At 50.9% G+C, this 22185-nt stretch overlaps 8 protein-coding genes across 8 annotated transcripts; 2 read left to right on the top strand and 6 right to left on the bottom strand.

Annotated features, from left to right (window-relative positions):
- Positions 1-3547: 3547 nt before the first annotated feature.
- ALTATR162_LOCUS2092 (uncharacterized protein) lies at positions 3548-6334 on the bottom strand (the record flags this gene model as incomplete). The annotated part of the gene is made up of 3 exons (XM_043309694.1): positions 3548-3727; positions 3784-5497; positions 5547-6334. 3 exons carry the CDS (start codon positions 6332-6334, stop codon positions 3548-3550), a joined length of 2682 nt encoding a protein of 893 aa, XP_043165629.1.
- A 426-nt stretch (positions 6335-6760) lies between these two features.
- ALTATR162_LOCUS2093 (uncharacterized protein) lies at positions 6761-7733 on the bottom strand (the record flags this gene model as incomplete). Its single annotated transcript, XM_043309695.1, has 3 exons — positions 6761-7061; positions 7111-7513; positions 7562-7733. The coding sequence occupies 3 exons, from the start codon at positions 7731-7733 to the stop codon at positions 6761-6763; spliced, it is 876 nt and encodes a 291-aa protein (XP_043165630.1).
- Positions 7734-8023: 290 nt separating this feature from the next.
- On the bottom strand, positions 8024-9799 carry ALTATR162_LOCUS2094 (uncharacterized protein; the record flags this gene model as incomplete). The annotated part of the gene is made up of 3 exons (XM_043309696.1): positions 8024-9141; positions 9189-9447; positions 9497-9799. 3 exons carry the CDS (start codon positions 9797-9799, stop codon positions 8024-8026), a joined length of 1680 nt encoding a protein of 559 aa, XP_043165631.1.
- An 809-nt stretch (positions 9800-10608) lies between these two features.
- Positions 10609-12382, bottom strand: ALTATR162_LOCUS2095 (uncharacterized protein; the record flags this gene model as incomplete). The annotated part of the gene is made up of 6 exons (XM_043309697.1): positions 10609-10865; positions 10918-11285; positions 11338-11598; positions 11653-11671; positions 11733-12080; positions 12136-12382. 6 exons carry the CDS (start codon positions 12380-12382, stop codon positions 10609-10611), a joined length of 1500 nt encoding a protein of 499 aa, XP_043165632.1.
- Positions 12383-13322: 940 nt separating this feature from the next.
- ALTATR162_LOCUS2096 (uncharacterized protein) lies at positions 13323-14812 on the top strand (the record flags this gene model as incomplete). The annotated part of the gene is made up of 4 exons (XM_043309698.1): positions 13323-13604; positions 13662-14084; positions 14135-14550; positions 14608-14812. 4 exons carry the CDS (start codon positions 13323-13325, stop codon positions 14810-14812), a joined length of 1326 nt encoding a protein of 441 aa, XP_043165633.1.
- Positions 14813-15003: 191 nt separating this feature from the next.
- On the bottom strand, positions 15004-16378 carry ALTATR162_LOCUS2097 (uncharacterized protein; the record flags this gene model as incomplete). Its single annotated transcript, XM_043309699.1, has 3 exons — positions 15004-15087; positions 15136-16249; positions 16299-16378. The coding sequence occupies 3 exons, from the start codon at positions 16376-16378 to the stop codon at positions 15004-15006; spliced, it is 1278 nt and encodes a 425-aa protein (XP_043165634.1).
- Positions 16379-16991: 613 nt separating this feature from the next.
- Positions 16992-18356, top strand: ALTATR162_LOCUS2098 (uncharacterized protein; the record flags this gene model as incomplete). Its single annotated transcript, XM_043309700.1, has 3 exons — positions 16992-17226; positions 17306-17767; positions 17821-18356. 3 exons carry the CDS (start codon positions 16992-16994, stop codon positions 18354-18356), a joined length of 1233 nt encoding a protein of 410 aa, XP_043165635.1.
- Positions 18357-20301: 1945 nt separating this feature from the next.
- Positions 20302-21960, bottom strand: ALTATR162_LOCUS2099 (uncharacterized protein; the record flags this gene model as incomplete). The annotated part of the gene is made up of 1 exon (XM_043309701.1): positions 20302-21960. The coding sequence occupies one exon, from the start codon at positions 21958-21960 to the stop codon at positions 20302-20304; it is 1659 nt and encodes a 552-aa protein (XP_043165636.1).
- Between the last annotated feature and the right edge of the window lie 225 nt (positions 21961-22185).

A 22185-nucleotide genomic window follows, 5' to 3' on the forward strand; every position in this document is an offset into this window, starting at 1 on the left:
CATTACTACTGTAAGCGCTGACGCTGACTGATTTTACACAGCTGTAATCTATCCCTACCGTATCTGGCATAGCGATGATGTAGTGTAAGAGCCGGGAACCGGACGGAACAAACGTTAAGCCGAAGCGCGAAGCTCAAACGCAGCCTTGCGTTACACAGCGGTAATAGCTGTTAACTCCGAACACCATGTAGAGGAAAGGTATCATACTTCCGAACACAACGCCTTGATCCCATCCCAACAAGATGTGCCCGAAGGCTAACGAGATAACTCCAGATGCTAACGCCGAAGGAAGATGTACCGATTGTCTCATAGCCCGGTCTACTCAGATGGTGCAAAAGCGGACCGATATTCCCAAGAGGTATCGTAGGACATATAGCTGGTTGCTCATGATAACGTCGAAGTACTTGAATATACCGGTGAAGGGTGTATTACTATCGAAGGATGTGCGCATTGACACTCTGGCGACGCTGGTCGATCAACTTGTGTGCTTGAGTATTGGCTGGGAGACCTCATCGATGTTGCGGTTGTCGAGACTTTGAGAGCACCCTTTTCCATATCGTTTATATTCATGGGCTTTTCGTTGACTTCCATACTCTTCTTCTCCATCTCTTCCGCTGCCATGATGCCTGCGTTCTTCTTCTGCTTCATACGCTTTGGTATATCCAGGATGACAGCAGTAACGACGATGAGGGCTAGAAGACCTGCTACGCCACCAACGGCGATGACAGCGATTATACTAGTGGAAAGACCACCGATTTTTGACATTGTGATTGAAGGAAGATGGTTGGCGTTGGCTGATGTGAGGTTGGCCGACACGATAGGTTATGATGAAGATAAGCGGAAGATGCTTGAATTGAAAACACTATAGTGTACCAAAGTAGTATGTCGTTGATTTGAAATGAGGGTATGGTAGAACGAGTGTGAGTGTGTTTGTAGCGCTCTGGAGATGCCGATATACCGCAACACCGTCGCGGCGCAATAGTCTCCTTATACACACCGTCTCATCACACTGTCATCCCCTTCTCCAAGCAAAGAAGCGAGCAAAGTTTCCTACGTCGAGCCATTTTAGCCTTACAAGCGTCTACATCGTGCCAAATCTTCAGCTGGTGGCTTTTCCACCAAGCAGATACAGCAGCACTACAACCTTTCCGAAGTCAGCAACGCAAGCCACGAGACTGGGCATCATAGGCATGTTGTTTGTCTAGTCAGCCGGCTTCGCTGCCGTGCGAGTAAAAATAGTCGATTATTCCAAGCGGCAATGGTAGCCGCATGGGCTGATTTGCTCAGGGGTGCTAAGGCTGAGCGCTAACGCGATGAAGTGTTTCGGGCTTGTTGGCTGTATCGAATTCAGAGCATTTTCATCTTCACCGGGTTACTTTGTGCTCGAGGCGAGCAACGTGTTGTGCAACGCATCACTTAGCGGCATGCTAGGCCGGTACTTGATGAGATGTTGTTGCGTGCTTTTGGGTTACAGGCCGGAGATCTCTTTTTGTCCGGTCTGGAAGTCGAGTGGCGTCTTATGCGGGGGTGCTGGCTGGTGTGGTGCCTGCAAACAAGCACTTGAACTCAGAAGCAAGCGACAATAGAGCTGCTGAGCGGTGAGCCAATTCATGAAGTCACTTATTCACGCATAGTGAGAGGAGCTTGTCGGAGTGGCCGAGGTTTCGCTGGAGGATGCGTGAGAACTAGTCAATTTTGACTAGTGTCTTTAGTGCTTGTCTGACTCCACGCTTTTCGGTCGCAGCCGCGGCGGTGCTCAACTAGGACATGGGCTTCGCTCCATACAGTCACAACGTGGATATTTGCAATGGCCTTACTCGTATGTTTACCCAGCTACCATGTTACCGGGCTGCTAACACTTTTGAGATCGGTACATTAAAGCAGCGAGAGATTGCGCCGGTAGGCGTGCACCTTAACCACAAAACCGCTGTCGCAGACCATTAGCCGGGAGTACAATATGCGCCGTCGAACGTTGAACGCTACTCGATCATCGATCGACAAGATGGTTCCTGGCACTAAAGCCTATGACTTGCGAGTCGACAGCGCATTTTGTTCAAATTACACCATTCATCACTGGTCTCGAGATTTTGATAGCCCACAACATAGCTATTGTTTTCCTGTTCGTCGGATGGAAAGCGGTGCCCAGAGTGCAGAACAGCCATATCTCCAGTCATGGTCATTTTTTGGTTGTAGAAGGCCAAGTCCAGCCGCCAACATGTCCTGGTAGAAGCGATTCTTCAGGTGCCCGAGCACGAGGGGACAACATGATCGTACTGATACATCCTTTTAGAGAATTTTGTTGATAGATAAAGTTGTGGCAGCATCGAGAGACGTCATCTTCGTTCGTGTTTTGGGTTGGCAGCTTAGAAACACATCGTCCGTTGTGCCATAGCATTTGAGATCCTTCTCCCACCGCTTGGTCACGAAGCCCCTCAGCAGAGTTTTTTCGGAGCTTTGGCAGCTTCAATCTCAGAGCATGAAACCCAAATTCTTTGTTTTTGGCAGGAAGCGAAAGAGCACGCCATGGACAGATGATGTACAGCTTTTGATAGAGAGGCACTTTTCGTAGTGCAGTTACGATGAGGAAGAGGTAGCGAAGCGGCGAAGACTTTAAACTCGAATCCGCAGGCCTGCACCATGAGTTTGCTAGGTCCAATACTGGTCCAGTATGTCGCCTTGATCTCAAGTTTTGAGCAAAAGTGGAACAGTACAAGTCACTACACCCTGCGACATCGTCTGTTCTAAGTCGGTACACCTTATCAGCTCTAACCAGGCCCACTGTACAGTAACTGAGGAGCAGTTCCCCAAGAGAACCATGAATTGAAATATAGACTGTTTTGGGACTCTAGTTTGAATCTAGGCAGATATGAGTAATTGGTCTTACAAGGGAACGATTGCGATTTTGGTCAAACGACCACCGATGGTAGAAGTTGCCGTCATTTTGGATTTGAGAAACACACTACAGCAGCAGCAGGAGACATGCTAGACTTCGTATCCGGTCTCGCATCGCATTAGTACGAAGAGCAACAGGAAATCTTCATTCAGTCCGCCGTACCGGTTTTCGAGAGATCACACCTTCTCATTATTTGTTATTATGACACGACTTCTTGTCGTCTCAGCTCCAGTAACTCACATGTGAAGGGCACTCTTTGAAACTCGACTGGAAAACTGGAAACTCATATTATCACTCCTGTGCTGACTCAGATAAGAAGCGCCATGAATGCTTCGAGTTGTAAGTTTTTGAAAATGACCACCAAGAGAGCGGTCATATAGTGGATATGGTGTACTTTGAAAATTAACAGACGGCGAAGGTGATGCTAGAAGTGAAGCCAAAAGGCGCAAGACGAGACGGCCAAACTTGCTAATCGACTGACGATGGTGATGTTCACCAAAAACTGACATCAATATAATACCCACATAGTGAAGCCGAAGCCTGGCGCTACATATGAGATCCTTCCCAAACCCAGAGATGCAATGTTGCCATTCTTCCGCTACGCCCCAAACACCATTAAAATGCAACTTTGCTATGCACACACATATACACGTCTTAGCCAAGTCTATCGCTCGCGCGGTTCAGTATATCGGCAGTCTTTTTGATAGCTTTGGCAGCGGCATCCCAGTCTTTCTTCTCGATTGCTTCGCGTGCGAAGGGGAAGACACTAGCTTCAAGACCGTTGTTGAGGTCGGGGGCGAAGATGACGTGCTTGTATTGGTCGCGGTTGGGAAGCTATGCGTGTGTTAGTTGACGACAATCGAATGTGCTGAAGAAGGAGCGAAACTTACACCATGCGGCCCTTTGTCATCCTTGCCCCTTGCAAGGTCAAGCAAGTCGGTCTCAAAACCCGCAATCCTCCCGTTATGTCCGACTCTTTGAATGGTGACACCACTGCTCTCGAAGCCACCAGTCGCATAGACCTGGTTGTACCAAGTTTGTTCCCACCGCCCAAATGCTTCTGCCTTCTTCTTGAACATACTCAGGCTGTCGACCAGAGGCTGGAAAATCTCAATGTCGTACTCTCCACCACCGCTCACTTTCTCGGTCCAGTCCAACAACTTCTGGCCCTCTTCTTGCAGGGAGCGAGCGTAGTCGTCGATCTTCATGGGAATGATGGGCTCTTGGGCGAGCTCGAGGATGAGGAGAACCCAGAGTTGGGCGAGCAGAGCATGATAGGAAAAGGAAGGGTCGATGTATTTGCGCATCCAGGAGAGGGTCTCGTAGCAGCTGCGCGCGATGGGGTTTGATTGGCCTTCTTTGGTGGTAAAGCCAAAGTCGAGTGAGGAGGTACCGACAATGGATTGGAAGGCTACGTAATCACTTCCTGCCCCTAGGTTACCAATCTTGGAATCTGAGGTCTCCCAGAGGTCCTTCAGAGTCTTGTTCTCGTGGGGATCGGAAAGTCGGTCGAGCACGCGTATCCAGGCGTGTTGGAAAATGGGGGAACCGTTGGCCCAAAGCTTGTCGCCTGTCACACCCACGTCGACGTTTAGGTAAGCAATGGCGCTATCACGGAGGGCTTGTACGTTCGCTTCGACATGCTCGGTGGAACCAATCCTGTTATACTCACCAGCATCCCACGAGGCAAACTCAATGGTCCGGAGTGGTCGCCATCCTTGAGAGCGCAGCTCGCCTAGTACACGTACGACTTCGAGCATAACAGCCGTGCCAGAGCCGGGGTCTGCTGCACCGAAGCACCAGGAGTCGCGGTGGTTTCCGATTACAATCTTGCTAGCCGGGTCTTCGCTACCCTTGAGGGATCCGAAAACGTTGGTAATGCGCTGTTGTTCGACTTCATCCTGGTCATTCTGTAGGAACACCTTTGGGGAAGTCTTTGGATGACCAGAAAACCATTTGCCGCCAACATCCGGCACGCCACCGACCCATTCATCTGGCAGCTGCTCGCCTGAGCCTTTTAACGACTTGAGCAGCTTCTGCGCATCCTTCCAGGAGAGTGGTAGACTTGGGATCTTGGGTAATGCTGAGTTCTTGTCTCGGGGCATGCGTTCCACTTTCTTCACGCTCGGCAGTCCCGGCGTAAGAACGTCTCCCATGATCATGTTTGTCTGTGCGACCGATCCTCGCTGGACACTGTCTCCAGGTCGCCATTTGCCGTCTGGCCATGGGTTGCCCTTTTTGAAGCCGTCATCTGCTGGGTCCGAGTATACCAAGACACCCGCAACTCCGGCATCTTGCGCGTATTTGATCTTCATGGCTAGGTCTGGTTGTGTCCCGTAGTATCGGCAAAGCACGATTGCACCTTGTACGTCCACCTCGCTATCCCATAACCGCTTGAAGTCTTTCTTATCGCAATAGTTGACGTATATCAAGGGCCCAGTAGCGTTCCCACTCGCAGATAGACCGTGGTAGGCGGGCGTTTGCGCTTTGGCGGGATTGAAGACGGACGGCTCTTCGAGTTTGGCTTCCCATTTCTTCTCTGGTGGATCGACGATGGCGACTTTCCGGCCGCCCTTCTTCGCATAGTTCATGTATACGTAGTATCTGCTCCAGTTAGCGTAGCCCCCAATAATGGCTCGAATGCCCAACATACTCATCGTGGGTATATGTATCCATATGCGCATCTTTGAATTTGCCTTCAATCCACTGCCCCAGCACGTAACTTCCCTCAGTGCCCCCGATATGGTCGTAGCTCGTGATGTACTCGAGATTCTTCTCAATTCTCCAGCTCTCGACGCTCTCCATAGCCGTCGATCGTACCGACTCGGGGTTAAATGGCGTGCCGAACCCACCACCCATGGGCACCACCTCGCTGACGACGAGAAAGTATACCAGAATTATGATGAGGATGAGACCGAACAATCGCGCCATGATGGACCATCCTGGCTTATATTCTTCCGGTATCGTAGGGATATGGTCCGTTACAGCGCTGAAGTTGGGACGCCAGCTCGGCCAGGGTATCCGGGGCAGGTTCCAACTCGAGAGTGAATGTCTGATGCTGTAGAAGCGTTTTGAGAACCTCCCTCTTGACCTATTCCGCCTCGACCGTCCCTCTTCGACAGCCTCTGGGTCCAGAATGTCCATCTCCTCCATTGTCTGGCGCAGATCCTCGTCCTGGCTCTCCCGCACCGGACTCCCGAGATCCGAGTCGCCATCCTCATCCACCGACTGTACTGATGGTGCCTGGTAGTATCCGTTGCGCCTGCGCGGATCCGATTGTACACGAACGTCCGGGCTCAGGAGGCCTTGCCGCTCGGCATCGTCACTGGTCTCGTTAGGTCCAAGGCGCGCAGGGGCATTGCGCGAGGAAGTTGCCTCGTCGTATGTGGGGATGGGTGGCGGGGATGGCTCGCGGACGTAGCCATGCTTCTCGTCGCTCATGGCGAGCTAGTGGCAGGGAGAGGGTGTCGTCGTACACGTGTTGCGCGAAGTCGTGGTAGGGGATGCTCGCCCGCGGTGAATGGTCCGCAAGAAGCGAATGATGAGTAGGCGGATGCTTAAGAGGGTAATTGGTGCAATGGGTTATCGATTGCGCATGTACATGGTGGAAGGGTATAAGGAGTGACGGCAAATGTAGCAGTACACGCAACAAGGACGTGGACGAGGGGCTACGTCTTGTCTGGATGTTGCGGCAGACTGGTCGCAGATGCATCTGGGGATACCGGAGCGGAACATGCGCGCCGAGACCCTGTCCAAGATGCTTGGTAGTTGAAACAATGCACACTACCCTTGCGACTTTCATCACCACAGCAAGTGTTTGAGCTTCGAAGCACGTTTGTCAAATGTCACACAACGCTTGTGCATTCTCTACATATTCCGTCCGCCAGTCACCTTGATCGTCTCTCCGTTCACATAACTGAACAGCGGACTCGCAACCGCCAACACGGCACTCGCTGCCTCGGTCGCCGTACCAGGTCTCCTCAGCGGAATATCCATGTGTTCCTGGCCCTGCCCGGCGCCCGCCTTTTGCGCCTGCGGTATACCTAGCGCTACCTTCTCGCCGTCGGGTGTGGTGATGAAAGCGCCAGCCTCCTTTGCTGCTGTCAAGCGTGTCTGGATGTGTCCGAAAGCTACCGTGTTTGCACGCACGCCGAATTGAGGGCCCCATCTGAAGCTGTGTTAGAAGGAACATGGTAGAGTGAGAGACAGACACATACTCTTTCGCAATCGTCTTGGTCATACCAGTAACTCCTGCCTTGGCCAGCGCATAGTTGATTTGTCCAGCGTTGCCATTCACGCCACTCGTGCTCGAGATGTTGATAATGTTCCTTGGCTCGCCATCCTTAACCCTAAAGTACGGTGCTGCAGCCCTCACAATCTTGAATGGCGCTGTCGCGTGTAGGTCGACAATAGTGTGCCATTGCTTGTCCGTCATCTTGTGGATGACACCATCCCAGGTGTAGCCGGCATTGTTCACGATAATGTGAATCTTGCCGCCTCCAAACTCAGCGGCTTTGGAGATGAGATTCTTCACGTAGGCGTCGTCAAGCACGTCGCCTGCTACGGCGATGGCGCTGCCACCAGATTGGTTAATTTCCGAGGCTACAGATTCCGCTTTCTCTGCGAGCTATTAGTCCATGTTTGGATGCCACATCTGCTTCGACTTACTAGCATCCACGTCTGCAACTACGACTTTCGCACCCTCTTTGGCAAACAGCTTCGCGGCCTCTGCGCCAATTCCCTGTCCAGAACCTGTGATAATGGCAGTTTGGCCAGCCAACATACCCTTAGGGTAGTTGAGATGGCCTGCAATCTGATCGACGCGTTTAGAGTAGGACATTGTGCTTGGAAAGATTGCTTGTGACTTCAGAGTAGATCAAGGGCTGTAAATCATCACCTGAGAAGAGAGCTCAGTGTTTATGGCAGGCCTTCTTTAAATGCGGAGTAAGTCAACCGCAACGACCGACATCATTACCTCAATATGCCGAGGTTCACAGCTAGCGCGTTTTGCCGATGCAGTGGTCGCGCTTTCCTAGGTTTGGCTGACTCGACATAGGACACACACCCACACCAAACGACAAGCAACAAATAAGAGTCTGCAGGACTTCGCAAAGTTGCATTCAGATGAGGCTACACCTTGGTGGCTCTCTCCAACAGCAGATATGCATGCTCAATTTCCTCTAGGTAGTCCTGTTCGACAGCTTTCCTCTGCACCAATTGCTTGAAGCTGACCTTAAGCGGCTTCTCTTTCTTCGCCGTCATAACCGTTTCCCTTGGGATTCTGATTTCATCGATGTCGTTCTTGTTGGCGCCGGCAATTACGCTATCATACAGCTCGTCAAGCATCTGTGCCCCGCTCTTCTCGTCCAACACTCCCTCCTTTACTTGGACAATAACGTACGGTGCAGGCCGAGCTTCTCCACCTACTACCACATTTTGCACCTTCGGATGTTGCAAAATTCGGCTCTCAATGTCCTGCGCATGAAACTTTGCGAGCCAGCTCAACTTCGTCAGGTCGTCTTTGCGGGCGGTAAATGCCCATCGTGTGCGACCATCAGAATCTTTGATAGGTCTGTAGAGCTCTTTAGTTTCGATACGCTTCAAGGACCGATGCCCTGAGTTCCAGAAGGCGAGCTGGAAAGGATTGGTACGTCCATCTTCGGCATTCTGCAGAATGAGCTCATGGAGATCATCCGAATTTTCCATGTCGAGAGGCACCATTTTGTGACCATTTTCCGGAACGAAGTCGTGAGTATACCAAAGCTTTCTGTCCGCTGGCCGTATGTCGATCTGATCTCCAGTCTCCGTAGAGCCAATGACTGGACTTAGCCGCGTATGCTGGTAGAGGTCGTCACCAATCGCTCGGTTCAAGGGTGCGCCAACGTATACAACAAACTCCAGCGACTTCAAGATCTCCCTAGCTGCTAGGTCCTCATAGAGGCCAGCAATAGTAAAGGGCGGACACTTCACGCCATCGATCTTGTTCATCGACGTGATCTTCTTGAACAGAGCGGGTGTTAGGGTGACTTCGCCTCTAGGCATCATCACACATGGAGCGTCGAGGAATGCTGGTGCCATAATCATCGCATGTAGGCCGGCTACCCATTGCGGCGGACATGGATTGAGGGCTGTCTTTCCTATCCAGCTTTCATATGCAATGCCTCGAGGCCAGTGTCTTCGGCTAAGTATGGGCACATTTTTCAGCGCGCTCCACATGCCATTGGTATGGAAAATGGGCTTGGGATTGCCTAGAAAAGATGAGCTTGCTTCATAGAAAGGCCTCTGTTCAACTTACCCGTAGTTCCGGATGTATGGATGATGACTATCTCATCCCACTTGGCCTCTTCGAAGCTTTTCTCGTATGTGTACCGCTCTTGCCCTTTGCCATCAAGCATCCACTCCAGCGACGGCAACGCGCATATCCTCAAGTTTGATTCCGGTCCAATCAATGGTCCTGTAGCATCGTCTTCCGCATAGAGCCACACTTTGCACTTGGTCGATGCAATCAAGTCCGCAAGCCCCTCGTTGTTCACTCGGCCATCCGGAATCAACAACTGAGGAAACTGTCAGCTAGGAGGTTACATCCAACAACTCAACACTGACCTTCCGCCCGTTCTTAATGATGGCCGGCACCAAGATGGCATATCGGGGATCGTTCGGCCCAAAGTAAGCAACCGTATCGCGATCCACCGCCTTGCCGAGCTGCTCGTCAAACCAGAAAGCCATCTTATCGATGGCGTTGGCATACTGCTTCCACGTAATGGTTTGGTAACCGTTCTGCTCCCAGTCTTCCAATGCGTATCGCATGTATATGTTGTTCGGTGTCCATCGTGCCTTTTCTTCAATGGCATGCACCATGAGTTGACCTTGAGGGTATTCCTCCCCATTTTCTGTTGCGGAACCCATGTTGTTGACTTGGAGGTAGTGTTAACTGCTGTAGTATCACTAAAACGAAACACAGATTTCAGTGCAGACGCACCTTCATATACCACTCGTTTGTCTACTCTTCATCTAGTCATTGCCTGCATCGCAAAAGTACTGGCCGGTAGAGTATCCCGCCAAGTCAGCACGCACAGCCCAGGTTTCTTACTTACATCATCAAATCAGCATCCGTGAGTCTGCGCGTCTTTCTCAAACTACTTGTGTGACCTTGATCTGAGATCGTGCGACTTCCTCATTTGGCTAGTGCTGAGCTCATCAGCTACGTCAAGCTTTGACATACAAGTCTCGGCGTTTGCTTATATTGGTATCCGGCCCTTGCCGCGGGGTCAGTCTGTAAGAAGAGATATACCAGAAAGAGATACGGTGGTACGCTAGCACCAGAGAGACAAGTCTCTCGACTTGATGCTAATCTTACTGGACTGCTGAACCCGGGTGCATAATTTGTGCACAAAGTGACCTGGGAAAAAAGCTAGATTCCTGTTGCAGCATGTCGATGCCCGTCAATGGAATGGGTAAAAGGGGAGATAGTGTTCATGTAACACCCTGCTAGCGATGACGAGGTGGCTAGACATCAATGGCTCACGGTGCGTTTGCGCGTTTCTTTGTCTTACACCCCATCGGCAACGGCGGACCCTGAGTTGCGAGCCAGACAACTGTAGGATTCCAAATTGGCAGAGTTATTTTCAGATTAGGCGTTTCATTTGCGTCTATGTCACGTTCACGTGGAAAGTCCTGTTCCAACACCCATCAAACCAAGCTTCACTAGGTAAGCCTCATACCTTGGTCTCGACCTCAACATTTCCAATCTTCTTCTCTTCGCGGCACTGCTCTTCCGCAATCACATCCGCAGGGATACGATCTGGCGTCGAGTTCACCAGTACGAGCATCGGACCCAGAGCCAGAGCCATCAAGCCGAAAGTAACACAGAAGCCGATCAGGGGGGACGTCTTGATCTGCGTGTTCATGCCGTAGGAGATGGCCTGTCCGATTGCTTCAAGACAGCGGAAAGCTGCACCGTTACGTACGTTGGCTATATCTTGTCAGCGTCTGACCTATAAGGGCTGTTGAGTAAGGAGACATACCTTGAGCGTCTGTTGCGAAAGAAGAGAGTAACCAGTACATGTACGACTGCGACAGAGGACCCGTAGTCTGGACGAAGAAGTATGGCAGGAATGAACGCGCATACAACGAGTCGTCCCAGTCGATCTTGCCTGGGTTGTTGCTATTGAAACGAGCTTGCATAACAATTGACCAGATGTAGACGCCAAGATTGAGGAGCACAACTGTGAAGAGACCGATCTGAGCGCGACGTCGTTGACTGACGCCCTTGAGATCAAGTATGAAGCCCAAACCGAAGCATCCAACAATGCAAAAGAAAGGCGAGATGAGAGAGGAGAGAGCGCGGGCGCGGACGCTGAAGTAGGTACCAAGGTAAGTAGACCATGTACCACTGGTGCCTTGTTAGTAGGTGTTCATGCCAGTATTGGGCGATATTGACGAACCTGTAGAAGAAAGACCATATGGCCCAGAAAGCAGATAGTAGGATCAATTTCGAGGTCATGGTGATCTTGATTTGCTTGAACTCCATCTTGGTGCCGATCTTCTCCGATACCAGGATACGCGTTCCATCCGAGCGTACGACTCGTTCAAGAGGTGAGATGAGGAAGGCGAATGGCAAGGCCATACATTCGATAATTAGGAAGGCGACATAGGTATCGGGTGTTACACCTCCGACTACGCCCTTCTCGTGGTTCTTCGACAGACTATAGCACAGATATTAGCTATTGCTGTTTATATCTTGAAGTAGGGAAACTCACTTGATAGCACCGCCGACCACTAAATGTAGGTGTACGAAGTCAGTGTATGTCTCACATGCAGTTCATACAGGGTCACTTACGCTGTCCCAAGTTCCGAGCAACGATCCAAAGCGCCAAGTACTTTCCACGAGATCCAGATGGTGCAAGAGACATAATGGTACCCGACTCAGCGACATACCAAGTACCGGTGCCGATACCAGTGAAGAAGCCGCCCAAAATCAAGTACCACTGGTTTCCGAACTTGGAGTTGCAATAGTAAGAAGAGCCTCGGATTGGGAATGAGCAAGCCCCAATGACTAATGCCCACTTCGTTCCAAGCTTGTTAACTATAGGTCCTCCGAGAGCACAGCAGACAGCCAGCATAGTGTAGTTGACAGCGGTTGCGATGTTCGAGGTTTGGGGAGTGGCGAGACCACCACCACCGAGACCTAAAGTCGTGTTAGCTCGGGTTACTACGAGTTGGTACGTTGACAAGGGGCTTACCGGCGATAGCATCGGCCATGGCAGGACCACAGAAAGCCTGCACGCTGAGTAACAGCATCTGCGTCAAGCTGTGTTGCCAGATTCTCTTCCATTTTGGCACTGTCCTGGCATACTCTTCCATGTTGACCCTTTCATCGGCCATTTCGTATGTCGGAGGGGCGTTGAGCGGGTCGTTACCCTTCGTGCGAAGGGCATCGTCATCGCCACCAGCATGTGTATTGGGAGGGGCAGCGTCGAACTTGGACATCTTGGAAGACTCCTATAGGGAAGATCGGAAAGGGATCGAGACAAGTATGAATTGAGCTCCGAGCTGGAGTGCGATCAAAAGCATAGCACGCGACCTTTATATACACCACATAGCATCCCACACATATCTCCCACCTGCCGTCCATCCACGCATCCAGGATCCCGGCTTATCTGTGGATTTCGGGCCTAACTTACCCCAACCTGGGGTAAAGCGAGTCGTTCCCGCCGATGGACCCAGCTGATAGTGACTTGTGGAGTCGATGGCTTCGCTGATAGACGGGTTTCCGAGGGAAAAGACAGTCTGGATGAGCGTATAGACTAGACTGAATGCGGAAGTGCGAACAGTCGGGAAAGTGGAGGTTTTGACTAGCATAGTTAAGGAATGGTAAGCTTGCGCTAGACATGGAATGTAGGGCTTTGCAAGGCTTCGGTTCCGAGTTGCTACCTTGGATTACAGCACACGAGTCAGGCGCAGAGTGCTCCGCGGGTCGAGTGCTGCGTTCGTATGAGCTGAGGTCTGTTGATATCGCAGTGCAGCCGCATAGACCAGTTCGCGTTATCGCGACATGGAGCATGAAGGAAGAGTCTCATTTGATGCGCAAGCCGGGCGAGAACGGAGATAGCCCTGGCTTTACGCACCGCTGACGTCTGCCAACCTAACCCTGTTTGGATAAATTAACAGTTGGGATCACCAAGCGAGGAGGCCGACGATACTTGGGACGGCAGGCCTCAATTACTCAATTGAAACCTCCCGAGCTCGCATCTGACGTGTGGAGAATGAATCGCCATCGTATTGTTCCGCTGGTGGCGCGTGCAGCCTTGAGCGATACTTAACCGGCGGGATTGCATCGTGGGTCGATACTGATAACGACTTCCGGCATCGCTCTTTAATACTCCAACACGCGAGCTGTCTCAAGCGTAACAGATATTGTTGCTCCAAAATGGCACCTAACAGAGCTAATATTTCTGTCATCGTCGTGGGTGGTGGCGGCACCATTGGGTCTTCAACGGCCCTTCATCTCGTACGCTCGGGATACACACCGTCGAATATCACGGTTCTGGACACTTATCCAATTCCATCAGCGCAATCAGCTGGCAATGACTTGAACAAGATCATGGGTATCCGTTTGCGAAACAAGGTGGATTTGCAGTTGAGCTTAGAGGCGAGACAAATGTGGACAGAAGACGATCTGTTCAAGGAGTACTTTCATAAAACCGGGCGGGTAAGTAAAGCAATGATAATGAGGCAAATACATGTTCAAGGCTAACAAGGTCTACAGCTCGACTGCGCACATGGCGAGAAAGGCCTTGCAGATCTCAAACAAGCCTACCAAGCCCTTCTTGATGCGAACGCTGGCCTGGAGGCGACGACAGAATGGTTAGATTCCGAGGACAAGATTCTTGAGAAGATGCCGCTTCTCAATCGCGATCAGATCAAAGGATGGAAAGCCGTCTTCAGCGAAGACGGCGGATGGCTCGCTGCGGCAAAAGCCATCAACGCTATCGGTAGATTTCTGCGCGATCAAGGCGTCAAGTTTGGCTTTGGCGGAGCAGGATCATTCAAGCAGCCTCTTCTTGCCGATGGGGTTTGTGTTGGTGTTGAGACAGTTGACGGGACGAGATATTATGCTGACAAGGTTGTGTTGGCGGCTGGTGCGTGGAGTCCTGTATTGGTCGATCTACAAGACCAATGTGTGTCGAAAGTATGTTGCCGCAACTCAATTGTTCGATATTCACATCTAACATTTACCAGGCATGGGTATACGCTCATATCCAACTGTCCCCGAGCGAGGCAGCGGAATACAAAAATGTTCCTGTAGTCTATAATGGCGACGTGGGCTTCTTCTTCGAGCCTGACGAATACGGCGTCATCAAAGTCTGTGACGAGTTTCCAGGTTTTACGCGCTTCAAGCAGCATCAACCTTTCGGCGCATCGGCTCCAAAGCGCATTTCTGTGCCTCGATCTGCTGCAAAGCACCCCACAGATACCTATCCGGATGCCTCGGAAGTCAGTATCCGCAAGGCCATCGCGACGTTCCTGCCCAAGTTCACAGAAAAGGAACTGTTCAACAGGCATCTGTGTTGGTGTACTGATACGGCAGATGCGGCGCTATTGATGTGCGAACATCCTGAGTGGAAGAACTTTGTTTTGGCCACGGGTGACAGTGGGTAGGTCTTGATCCTAATGTACTGTACGTCTTCACATTTTACTAACACCATGTCTAGTCACACCTTCAAACTTCTACCTAACATCGGTAAGCATGTGGTCGAGCTACTAGAGGGCACATTAGCAGACGACCTAGCGCATGCGTGGAGATGGCGTCCCGGTACCGGCGATGCGCTGAAGTCGCGAAGGGCGGCGCGTGCGAAAGATCTTGCAGATATGCCAGGATGGAATCATGACGGGGAAGCCCCCAGAGCGAAGCTGTGATTTCGACTTAGATGGTATTAATTTGGCGTTCTGATGATCGATAATATTATGTATTCGTCCTGGATATGCCGGTATCTACGCTTCGAGAGAATACATGATGTGTAATGCCAAAAGTACACTACTGGCACGCCTGAAGTCAGAACTTGATGGTAAGAGCTTCCGTCTGCCAAAGTGGTAGCACCATATCATAGTCACAAACTCTTTGTAGCAGACGCAGCGGCCTTGCGATTGTCCAGCACAAAGAACTCAAGGTTCTTTCGCATAATTCTCAGCGTCTAAAACTAGTTTCAGCTTTGTCTCATTACGTGGTGTCAATTTCTTACCCGTTTGCATCGCTGCCGAAGCGGTCCCCTTGGTATCTCTTTGATCTCCTTGGCTTTCATGTCGAGCCACTCTTTCGGCGTACGGGCCGTGAGGTAATAGTTGAGTTGTTCAGAGAAGATGTCTGTATCATCGTCTTCGGTGGTGCTGAAGAAGTCATAGCCCAGAACCTTGATGTCGATGTTGGCTTCGCGGAATGTCAAGAACACAGGCTTGATGACTTCGAGAGCCTGATAGAATGCCAAGCTCCATTGCATATCCGATTCCAGGTAGATTCTCACGCTGAGATTTTGATGGTCTCTCAGCATGAGCAGGCTATTCATACTATCGTTCAGAGCTCTACAGGCTATTCTTCTGCCTGTATAGATAGTCCCACCGCTCTCATCGATCGTGATAACAAGACGCCGGATGTCATCCTTGACCGCAAAAGCCATGGGACCAAGATGGTCGCGTTCAATATGGGCACGTACATAGCGATAATCCAGCTCTGTACCTGACAGAACTCTGAAGTACCTAGCCGCAGCTTCGGATGCGAAGTCCACACCCACGAAAGTGGCGTTTGCGAAACGCGGTACAGGCAGATCCGGTGCATTTATGGCAGCTTCATCCGAGAAATACCAGGCAGGGGCAAACGAGCAAGCTCTGTCCATGCTCTCGACGTGATCTTCCGTCCAGAGATAGTCGTAAACCAGGTCTCGAAGCTCGCGAGGAAGTTTCGCAAGGATAATTGCCGTAAACGACGGACGTAGCTGTAGATCTGCGCACGCCGTAGCGACGTTATCAACGCGACTCTCGGCGGCTTCTAACTCTCTCATCAGATTACGGAGCTCGTCATCCATGTCCATCACATGTTCGAGTTTTGCAAGTCTGAGCTGTTCTACTTCAGCCGCACTACCATCAGAATCATACTCGAAATCCACGTCATACTGGTACACATAATCCCAGTCGTCAGTCTCACTTGCATCTTTGAGCAGCTTCTGCCTCGTTTCGGTGTTTTTCTGGAGCCTGTTGTACTCCGCCATGAGCAATCTTCCTTCATTGTAGAGACCAACGACCCGAGCGCTATCTTCGTCGTTTAGGCCCCAGAATCGATAGTCATTGTCTCGGTTTAACACACTACAAAGCCTTAGCAAGACAAGATGGATCAAACCGAATGGTATCATACCTGCGCGGTCGCTTCGCTACTGTGAGGTCTGAGCCATGTGGTTCCCAGGTCGCCATACGCTTCATTTCGTAGTCAGACATGTCGTAGTCACAAACAATGAAGGGAGAGAGGAAGAAACTGAAGGGTGTGACGATGCTTGTTGACTGTCTCGTTTATCCTTGTTACATATTAGGCACCAGGGCAGGGCAATTGGTTCATTGGCTGCTGTAGCCTATGTCACAAATCCTCTGGCGCATTGCATACCGCATGTTCGTTGTTGACTGCATGTCCATGGGATTTAGATATGCCATGGCCATCTGTGGCGTGAACCAGGATTAACACTTTAGGACGATGAACAACGAGATCAGGAACCATGGTGTTGCCGAGACTTCCTCTCCTGGCTAAACCCGAAGGAGATTTGGAGGCTTACAGGCCCTACGTCATACACGAATTGGAGGACACGCCGACACGACTCCACTGAAGCCCCTCATGCAACCAGCTTCCAACAGGATTCTTGTGAGGCCACACCGACAATGCGCCGCTACATCCATGGTCACCCTGACATTGCGCATCGCGAAACGCCGTCGATAGCATCTCATCCATCATCGGTCGGAACCAACACGGAACCGGGATAGCTACGCTTGCCAATAGTGGAGCTACCATAACCATCGCGTGAGTGCGCATGCCGTTGCGATTACAACTCTGAACAACACTATGGCGCAACAATTCCTTGCCGACCGCAATGGCTGGTTGTCGTTCAGGAGCAGCACTCCTGTGCTGTACATCACCGCCGAAGATACCGAGTTCGATATGGAGACGATGAAGGCATGGCGCGATGAGGGCTTCATTGTTGAATACATACCCTTCGGAAAAGGCGGGAAGCAATATGTGCAAACGCTGCACAAGTTGGGCGACAAGATGGGCATTGGCGAGCGGTACGCGATCGTAGGTAAACAACCCTTTCGTAGCCCGGCGCATGTCGTGTGCGCCAATACTTTCCAAGAGACGTACTGACTATGTGCATATAGCCTTCGGTGACGCTGCAGCCGTATGTCTAGATGTTTTCTCAGAACCCAAGACTGCGACCTCGAAACTCTGCTCCCTTATCGCTTACTACCCAACCTCCATTCCTGATACGCGACATCGCTTTACGTCCTCCTTCCGCGTGCTCGTACATCTTGCTGAAGGTACATCCGACAACGATACCACCATCGGCGTGACGCGTCGCCCCGAAGTCCTAGGTATACAAGGCAAACGGAAAACGGTGCAGAAGCGCGTTACACACGGCATTGGTGCAGGGGGTTTACAAGACAAAATCCTGTACCCTTGCTTTACGTATGAAGGCGTAGATGCCGGGTTCGCTGAACATGATCTGGATCAGTACGACGCCGTCGCCGATGCACTCGCTTGGAGTAGAAGCTTGAGTACGGTTCGTAAGGGTTTCAGCGCCGAGGTGGATTTGGAGCGGGTTTTGGAGGAAAACGAAGAGCGTACGCACAACCACCCCATCACTTTTATTCATTAAAGAGTTGACACCAAACAGAAAAATACCGCGGCAAATCCCTCGATAAACTCCTAGAAACCTACACCAAGAAACCCACACCCTACATCAACTTCACACCAACCATGACCGGTGGAAGCGGACTTCCGGACCTAAAGCGCTTCTATCGCGACTACTTCCTCAAAACCTCTCCACCGTCGCTACACATGCGGCTTATCTCGCGCACAATCGGCGTCGACCAGATTGTAGATGAACTCTATATCCAATTCAAGCATACCTGCCAGATGCCGTGGATCCTTCCCGGCGTTGAACCCACGAACCAGAAAGTTGAGATAGTAGTGGTGAGCATCGTTGGGTTCAGAGCGGGGAAGGTGTGGTCTGAGAGGGTCTATTGGGACCAAGCTTCTGTATTATTCCAGGTCGGTCTGTTGGACCCTGAAGAGGTGCCGAAGGAATTCAAGAAGAAGGATGACGAAGAAGATGGACTGGAAATGTTACCAGTTAGTGGAAGTGAGGCTGCGAGGAAAGTCATGGATGTGGAGAGTGAGGAGTTTAATGATATGATTGATGATTGGTAAGAAGCACTAATGGATGGTACCGGCTTCTTTGAGAGCTTGCGTAGAGGCAATGTACACCATAGATTAAGTTAGATATTTTTGTTCAACGAAAGCGACGTCGACTTCAGTATGTTTGTGACCACAGTCTCGACACTACTATACTCGTGCAAAAACGGCCTTGCGTCATATTTCACATAAACGTACCATATGCTACTGCAATCAAAGTCACTGCAGCTGTAGAGTATGGGCTTGGGAGAAAACTTCAACTCTATTACTTTTCAGTAAGATTCCACTTGTTGCGAAGAAATCATTCTCCTCTTCATCCTTACTCTACCGACTCCTCCTTGGGTTTAACGTATCATCTCCTACTCAGTCCATCACGCACTATGACAATCCTCCTGCCCTCCCTTTAACGATCCGAGTACAAATCATAAGCATCATACAAGCCATACAGCGCCGCGCTCCGAAACCGCCCAGCACGGTACACATCAAATGGAGATTCGTAAACCTCATGTCTACCATGTATCCCACAACTGGGCTCGAACGCTACATCAAAGAGGCCATTTGTCTCCCATGTGAAGTCGTATCCATAATACGTCATACCTGGTGGTGAAGGAGAACGATAATTTGAGGGGCGATTGACATGTGTTTGCACCTGGCTTCCTCGGTGACCGTGACGTACCCGGAAAGGTGTGGGATTCTGTCGACCGCTGAGATTAGCCGTTCGGTCGTGGTCTCGCTGGGCTTGTACACGGCCATGGTACCGATTCCAAACTTTTCTATCGGCCAGACGTGTACCGTTATCGCGATTAGTTGTATGGTGAGCGGTCTGACGCGTGTTTTCTCTGTCTTCTACAGCTTGAAGTGCCTGAGCAACTCTACGGTCCTCTTGAACTTGTGGGTAGAGTTGTAGGTTACGCTGCAAACGATTTCGAGGTTGAGCAACATGGGAGCGCTGAGCTGCACGGTTCAGTCGAAGGAGATCTGATATGACCCTCGCCTGTCCGGGTAGCTGCCGTAAAGTAGAAATAATACGTTCCGACCTGGAAACTAGCCAGTCCATACGCTGAGCCACGCGGAGTCGTCTGCTCCAACCGGAGTTCTGCGACATTACGCGCATAACCCCTGTCAGTGCTCCGACTGGTGACTGTTGGACTTCTTGGGTGGATGAAACAGTATCCTCTTCTCCGAAAAGTGACCTGCGGCATGTAGGACACGAGTTGTTGTCGCGCTCTACCCACTCCTTCAAGCAATTTTCGCCAAATACGTGCCGGCATTCGAGCATGACGGGAGGATGGCTGGGGTCGAATGCCAGGGTACAAATGATGCATTCGAGAGGTTCGAGAGAAGAGAGGAAGGTCTGGGCATCTCTTGGTCGCGACATGGTGTCAGTTGGTTTGAGGTTGAGTTGGGCGGAGACTAGTCGATTCTGTTTGGGCGAAAAGCTGAAGGAGGTACTCAAGTTCGGATACAAATGCAGCCGGGTGGTTAAATGATTTGCAATCTACAGGCGATCATATCTTTGGCATAGTTTTTTCACTCAGTCCTAGGTCTTGGGATAGTTCTCCTCCGATTCACCAAACCTGGCCAATGCGGAACACAAATAGATGAAGTTATAGCGAAAAAGAAGGTCTGGATTAGGAGACTGCTTTAAGGAACGGTTATTGGCTGTGAGAAGACTAAACCATATGTTTCTATCTGTACTTATGAAAACTAAAGCGAATGAACATATCGTAAACCGTAATCGTGGTTGAAAGAGTGCGTCCCAGGCCATTTGACTCGTAGTAGTAGAGAGCGAAAGATCGGAAACGCGCAACGTGATGATGGTGCCACCAAAGAGATCATCGTGAACCAAGATAGTATGGTGTACGAAAAGGAACTTGACAGTTGGAAAGACATCGCGAAACAGGTGTTTCAAGTTCACACTGTTTAGAAGCATTAGGAGATCCTTGATTGTATTGAGCGTTCAACCCTGTGGACTGATATCGGTTCCAGACATCGGTGGCGATGAAGGAGATGAACCTACACGTGCTGGTGCCTCTGGATTCTCAGTTTCTTCGTCCACTCGGAGTTGGACTCGCGAAGTTTGTGGTTCTATACCATAAACGGAGGGCACTCGATTCATCGAACTGCGGGAGAGACGGTTATTTGCACGCCCCCTTGTCGTAGTGATGTTCCTGACAGCATTTCCAGTCGCAGCCGAGTCAGTCGATAGACGAGCCTCCGCTCTGTTCCGATGTACTTGCTGCCAGTCGTTCACAATACCGTGCATTGAGAGAGGACGCGAAGATCCTGATCCACGGCGCTCGCGTTGCAAGCTCTCAATGAATAATTGATGTGGCATAGGGGCGATGCTCGTTCGTTCAACAGCGGTGTCAGCGTCTGAAAAGTTCGTTTCACTCATGCTAAGTGGGCGACCATTAAGGTTAAGAGTACTGCCCCGGAAGGCATCCCAGTACTCACTAGTGCCGAAGGTGTTTCCGACGTAGGCTAAGGCGGAGTGGCGTCTGACAAACGGTCGGTTAAGTAACAGCAAGTCTTCGGAAGAGCTCGATTGAGTTCCATTGTTGACCATGACAGGGATAGCGGCCGGGACGGTAGACCCAGCGTAGCGAGCTCTAAATTCTGCCAATTGACTGCGGCCCCATTCGAAACGCCTGTCTGGGTGTAAATTCTGGATGGCCTGGACGTCGAGAGCTTCAAGCGAAGCTAGCGCACCCGCGGCGGTAGTTGACGAGGTACAGACATCGAGAGCATCCTGGTTAGGCTCGTCATCGATCTCAACGCGGTATTCTGTGCGGTCCTCTGGAGATGATAAAGGTGCTATACTAGGCGCTACAACTCTTGGTAAAGGCAACTGAATCTGGCTATGATGGCTTTCGTCGGAACAATCCTCGCTTTGAATCCGCGGCTCGTAAGGAATGGATCGCGACGTGCGAAATTTTGCTACAAATTTGTGTCTGAGACGAAGGAAGGTGTGCCAACCCTTGGACGCCTGAAGCTGGCCAGTTTTCGTATGCTTCTGGCTGGTCAACCGGCTGAGACCTGGCGCTCTAGCTTTACTGCTGGAGTCGGCAAATACTGGCCTCGAGTCGCTGCCTATGGCTCTTGAGCGCTGCCGAATGTAACTACGAGTAGTCGAGCGTACAGAAGTCTCTCGTGATGGACCGGCCGATGCGGCTTCTGGGATGGCCGTAAGAGTAGGAGACAATGTCGCGATGGAATTCGCAGCCTTAATGATACGGACCAGGGCGCCGTGGAACTCAGTCTCAGCTTCAAGTGACTCCGGGTCTATGCTTTTCGTAGAAAGAAGAGACAATCGCCTGACATTTCCTTTTCCGAAGGCTATCCACAACTTTTTGCACTTGTCACAACGGACGTCGCCGACCTCAGTAGAGTCGCCCGATACACGAACACGCACCTGCACAGATTTGTGGTGATGGTGGCAGCTCGAGCAGTTGCCACTGAGGTTCAGTGCCCAATGGCCTTCAGACAATCGAGTTGCACTTCCAGTAGACGACGCGGTGTCATGTCTGGCAAGCTCGACCATAGGAATGGTTGCCGTAGTAAGCCCAACATTGTTGGAAGGCCCACCTGGGATGATGGAGGGGGCCTGAGAGTCCATCTTTGAGAGGCAGTTCTCGATTCTTGGCCGTGGCTAAGCGATGAACCGAGTTCCGCGACTGTATTGCCCAGGACAATGCTTCGCTTGATGCATGAGATGATCCGGTCAGAGAAAACAGTAATCGGACGGTAGATAGAAGGGTTCGTTTAGGGTGATGAGTATGCCTTGGAGTTGTATAGATAAAGGCTGATTGGTATTGAATAGGTTGGGGTGGGGCTATCGAAT

This window comes from Alternaria atra (genome assembly GCF_907166805.1).
Source record: "Alternaria atra isolate CS162 genome assembly, contig: 21, whole genome shotgun sequence".
Taxonomy (NCBI): Eukaryota; Fungi; Ascomycota; class Dothideomycetes; order Pleosporales; family Pleosporaceae; genus Alternaria; species Alternaria atra.